This window comes from Otolemur garnettii, unplaced genomic scaffold, assembly GCF_000181295.1.
Source record: "Otolemur garnettii isolate 467f Iridium unplaced genomic scaffold, OtoGar3 scaffold00008, whole genome shotgun sequence".
Lineage (NCBI taxonomy): Eukaryota > Metazoa > Chordata > Mammalia > Primates > Galagidae > Otolemur > Otolemur garnettii.
The window spans coordinates 32,569,363-32,575,362 of record NW_003852403.1 but is presented as its reverse complement, the minus strand read 5'-3'; the positions used below and the strand labels follow the sequence as shown (position 1 = coordinate 32,575,362).

Below are 6,000 nucleotides of genomic sequence, written 5' to 3'. Positions count from 1 at the left end.
GGCAAGGTTGCCCATTGTCTCCATTGCTCTTTAACATTGTAATGGAAGTTTTAGCCATCGCAATTAGGGAAGAAAAAGCGATCAAAGGTATCCATATAGGGTCAGAAGAGATCAAACTTTTATTCTTTGCAGATGATACCAGGGATTGCAGATACCAGGGATTCTACTACTAAACTTTTAGAAGTGATCAAGGAATATAGCAGCGTTTCAGGTTACAGAATCAACACTCATAAATTGGTAGCCTTTATATATACCAACAGCAACCAAGCTGAAAAAACAGTCAAGGACTCTATTCCGTTTACAGTAGTGCCAAAGATGAAATATTTGGGAGTTTACCTAACAAAGGACATGAAAGATCTCTACAAAGAGAACTATGAAACTCTAAGAAAAGAAATAGCTACAAATGTTAACAAATGGAAAAACATACCATGCTCATGGCTGGGAAGAATCAACATAAATATATTTCAATCTAATTGGTTTCCTTTGTCAAGCCCATGCATTTTATTTTATGGAAAAGGAAAAGTCCTAAGGTATCAATAAACTGCCAAAGAAGTCCATGGCATAAATAAGGTTAAGAACCCCTGTGATGTTGTTTCCTGGTCAAGGAATATGCTTCTGCAAGGATTACTATTAATTAGCTCATTAATTCATTCAACAGACACATGTTGTGACAGATACTGCACTAGCCACTTTTTGAGATATAATAATGAAAACAATCTGTCCTTGTTCTTGAGACGACTATGAGTTAATGGTCTAGTAGAAAGTTGAAGGAAAGCAGATGATTACATTTCTATGAAAGGCATGCACATGGCGCTATAAAAATAAGGAGAAAGAGTACTAATCTAGATTGGGTATTTGAAGACTGGGACTGTTCAGAATGATGTAACATCTGTGTGAGTTTCTGAGAACAAGTGAGGGTTAGTTAGGCAAATAAAACTAAGAACACATTCCATATGGAAGGAAGTACATGGTAAAGATTTGGAAGGGCAGACTCAGCACATCAATGGGCCATAATTAGTTAAGTTCCATGGAGTAAGTGTTTTGAGGGTGATGGTAAGATGATGGGGTAGAGTGGGAGGGGTTACTAGAGTCTTGTGAGCTGTACTGTGGGGCTTTGACTCAATAAGGAAAGCTTTGGGGAACTGCAGGAGGATTCAAAGCAAGAGAATGCTCTGATCAAATTTGTGATTTAGAAAAGTCACTCTGATGGCAGGGAAGAACGCAAATTGGAAAAGAATGTGTAGAGGCAGAGAGTTGATTAATAAGCTGTGGTTAAGATCTGGGTGAGAGATCAGGCTTTGAATAAGGTAAATGCAGTAGAGATGGGAAAATGGAAGAACTTGATTCCATTTAAAAATTCCAGCTATAAGGAGGTAGAACTACCAGATTTGGAGACCCATAGGATGTAGAAAGAGAGGAGTGTAAGGTACCTACCAGATGATCCTCACGTGGGAGACCTCACTCATCACTGAGACAATGTTGGAAGGGAAGCTGGTGTGTCTGTGATGAGCAGTGAGGTCTGTTTTAGGTTAGCTGACATTGAGGTTTCTGTAGAATAACCACAGGTTTGGTGACCAGGTAAAAGGAAGTGCATTTGGGTCTCTCTCATGGCTCCATGATGGATTAAATGTCCTCCACTTAGTACCATTAGCATCCAATTTATCCAAGAGTTACTAGGACTCTATTTTTGATTTTTTTCCTGATACATGCCCTGGGAGAAAACATTAATATTGCAAATATGTGCAATAGATGAAAGCTAGCACACTCTTTCAGTTTAAAGGGATTGACAGTGTAAATATTATAAGCAAAGAGAATCCACTATCTTTGAGAAATTGTTGATGGGAGCCAATTATTTTGCTTGGTAAATGAAAATGCCAGTTCTTTTTTGCCATAAACAATCCTGAAGATTCTTCCAATTTTGAATTATGTGAGATGTTCAAACATCACCCTTACCTGAAATGCTACACCTCTGTAAATGGATTGGAAGGTGCAGAACTATGCACAACTTCTGGCTCTCTTGCAGGTTCAACGATACGAGGCCGCATCTACAATTTATGGACCACACACTCTGTCAGCTTATATCCAGCTCTTCAGAGGCCTTGCTAAGGCCATTGCTACGGTAACCAAATAGTGTGTGGGGGGTGGGGGTGGGGAAGGTGCGGGGGGATGTACAGAAAAGCAAGAGAACATTGATTTCTTTGACAACCTTTATACTTAAAAAAATTATAGCTATGTGGAATTTCTAAGAAAAGAAATGAAATTTTACCGATGGTAAAATTCAGATTCAGTTAACATCTTTTAGCAATGGCTGATTGTTTCATGTATGGTATCTCATTATTCTTACAAGCATCACATGAAGTAAGGAGGTATCATTTCCCCCCATTTCTCAGATGAGCAGATAGGCTTAAAGGTGATAAGCAATCACGCTAACTATAGCTATAACTGTAACAGTAAATGAGAATTGAGTTGGTGTTGTCTAATCTTTGCTAGATTGTTTCTACTCCAAGAGTTGAGTAGTAAGTCATCAAGTCTAAAATGCCCATTTTTCACATTACAAATATCTGTGAAACTGGGATGCATTTTCCAATCAGAGGAATCCTATGATTATAGTTTAATATAATCTTATGATTTAATCATAGTTTTATGATTATGTTTTTACATTCTTGATGGTTTGAAAAATAAGTTGTTACAATTGATGGGGGTTTAGATTAGATGAAATACAGTAGTACCTTGGAGTGCACAGATCACACCTACCTAAAATGTATATACACCTTAACAAGTTCACTTAATTTAAAGGGACTTCACTTGTGAAAATCTTCTTCACAGTGATTTATGAAGCTATAATCATGGTTTCAGAAAAATCAGTCAACAAACAGAATAAAGAGCTTAAAATAATAAATGGACTCTTTATGATGTATAAGCCTCAATAAAAGCTGTTAAATAGTTATGGCACAGAAAAGACAGGCGTAAAACCCTTTTAAGGAAAGAGTTTGGGTATATTAGATTGAAAGAAATTTAATTACTGTTTCTGTGGGTTAAATCAGTTGATTATTGGCAATTTCATGTCCCTCATCATTAGTTGCTGATGGTGTCTCAAATTTCAGAACGATGTCTGTACTTTGCACGTATTTTAATTACTTGATTTTTGTTGATCTTAATGTTGCTGTCCATTTTAGATTTGTTATTTTTTCCTCCAAAGTAGAACCATTTTTATGAATTTATTTATATCATGAAAGCTAAACCTACCTACAGGATATTCAGATTGTACAGAAAAGTCTAAACTTACAATCCATCCCTAGAGATAACCACCGTTTCAGTTTTATTATAGTCATAGGTATATCCATATTTCCAAAAAAACAGATTCTTAAAACTTTCTGGTGATATTTAGTGAAGGAAAATCCATTCATTCTGCAGAAATCTGTTTTGTGGCCAACTTTATGGTTATGTACCTTAAGATGAGGTATGGGACCTTTAAAAACACCCATTATCTCCTTGGCCACTTTTTTTTTTTTTTTTGCAGTTTTTGGCTGGGGCTCGGTTTGAACCCGCCACCTCTGGTATATGGGGCCGGTGTCCTATTCCTTGAGCCACAGGCATCGCCTTCCTTGCCTGTTTTTACAAGGGGATTGGTAATATATCTGTTTTTCATTGGCTGTTGTCAAGATTGAATATATGCTATGAGGATTAGAGAACATTAAATATATATCGGGGCTGTTTAAAAATTGAGATTTGCATTTTTATGACACTATTAAAATGATAAATTTTATGGAAAACATAGATTAAACCAATCAAGATGTAGGCTGGTCTTAAATAGTTTAAATTAAAAATGTATTTAATATATTCTTTTATTAACACATACAAGGATCCAAGGGAAAAAAAAAAGCTTGGTATTGACTCTGGGTGAAAGAAGCTCAATGCTTTTTGAAAATTAAAAGAATAATTACAGCGTCATCATTGCAAAAGCTTACTTAGCATGCATTAGGCCTGTGTGCAAAGTCATGTAAATATCTGTTTCATAATCCAAACCTGAGTGGTGTGCCTCCAACCTTGTACTTTGATCTCTAAACTAACCTTGTACTTTGATCACGAAACTGCCCTAAGGAATGTGGAGTTGTCAAGAGCTAAGACTCTCTTCTAATGACAACAGTTTCAATTATGGACCTCAAGGCTCATATTTTATCAAGGTCGGCTTCATATTTTGCTAAACGCTGTTAGCTCTCAGAGAGAGAGTGTGGTATGTGGGTTGGAGACACATGCTTCCTTTAATGAAGGCATTTCTGGGGGTGGCCCCTGGGGAAAGGCTCCTTGTTGCTGCCTGTGCACTCCTTAAGCAAATGCTTTCTTCTTCCAGGACACCGTAGCCAACCTGAGCAGAGGTCCAGAGCCTCCATTTTTCAAACAACTAATAGCTCCATTAATTCCTAACACTGTGGATAGAGCACCGATAGGCAGAACGTTTGGGGATGTCCTGCAGCCAGCTAAACCCACATACCACGTGGTAAGACTCATAGAGAACTTTGAATCCTTCAGGGGCCTGATTCGGGGGCTGAGGGAAATGTCACCATCTGCCACCAATCATGCCATAAACCAGCTGTTAGCAATGATAATCATGTTGGTAACTAATTGTGCTTATTTCAGCAGAGCTCTGTAAAAGAAATGGGAAGGGGGAAATAATTAGTTTTTTCTGGGGACAATTGTGTAAATTTGAATGTCTAAAATCCAGATTATTCCTCTTCTTAAGTGAATGTAGAACCATTCACTAGAGCTAAGTTGTCTCTTAAATCAAGGATAAGAAAAGCATAGAGAAGTGAAGCAGGGTTTGCATATCAATCTTGTGTCCTACAACCTTGCTAAATCGTTTATTAGTTCCCATATTTATTTTTTGGTACAGATTCCTTAGTGCTTTTTACATATAGTATCATGACATCTGCAAATAAAAATAAATTTCCTTATTCCTTTCTGAATTTCTTTTCTGAATGTCTTGAATTTTTCCCCCTTCTTTAACTGGCTAAGTAGAATATTTTATGTTTAAAAATTTAACTTTTAAAATTGATAAATAAAATTGTATTTATTGTATAGAATGTGATGTTTTGAATTGTACCTAAATGTGTACTAATGTATGCAGTACATTTATACATTTGAATTATGTGTAAATGTGGAATGGCCATGTCACACACACTTATCATAACTTCATATACTTGCCATATTGTTGCGGTAAAAACACTTAAAATCTATTCTCTTAGCAATTTTCAAATACACTACATTTTTATTATCTACAGTTACTATGTTGCACAATAGGTCTTTTGAGCTAATTACTTCTATCTAATTGAGACTTTGTATCCTTGGACCAACATCTCTTCAATGCCCCGACCTCCCAGTCCTTGGTAACCAGCCTTCTGCTCTTCTTCTGTGAGTTCAACTTTTTAAGGTTCCATAGATGGCTGAGATCACCCAGCGTTTGTCTTTCTGTGTCTGGCTTATTTCACTAAGCATAATGTCCTCCAGGTTCATACATGTCATCACAAATAAGAGGATTCCTGTCTATTTATTTATTTATTTTTAAATTGAATTTATTCAAGTTAACATGGAAAATATTTAAAGTGATAAGTGGACAATGTAAAGCCAAAAACACTTTTAAGTCCTTTAGGAGGAAAGAATGAAAGGAAGTAGGATCAAATGGAAAGTTTACTTTTAGCTCTTTGAGCCTGCCTGCCTACTTTCCTTCCTTCCTTCCTTCCTCTTCCTTTCCTTTCCTGTTCTTTTCTTTTTTTTTTTTTTTTTTTTAATTTATTGTTTCAGGTTCATTGAGGGTACAAAGAATTAGGTTACACTGTTTGCATTGGTTAGGTAAAGTCCCTCTTACAATTATGCTACCACCCCCAAGAGGTGTGCCATACACTGTGACCCCCTACCCCTCCCTCCTCCCCTCTCCCCACACCCTCATTTCCCTGCCCCCCACCTTGAATTGATTGGAGTTTTTCTCTTATGTGGGAATCATCT

At 36.8% G+C, this 6,000-nt stretch overlaps 1 protein-coding gene across 1 annotated transcript in view; it reads left to right on the top strand.

Moving 5' to 3' along the window:
- ASAH2 (N-acylsphingosine amidohydrolase 2) overlaps positions 1 to 6,000 on the top strand; it is a 71,601-nt gene that overhangs the window by 56,608 nt on the left and 8,993 nt on the right. Inside the window, exons 17-18 of the mRNA XM_003783671.3 lie at positions 2,024 to 2,119; positions 4,352 to 4,498. Coding sequence (XP_003783719.1) covers positions 2,024 to 2,119; positions 4,352 to 4,498 — 243 coding nt within the window. The remainder of the gene's footprint in view (positions 1 to 2,023; positions 2,120 to 4,351; positions 4,499 to 6,000) is intronic.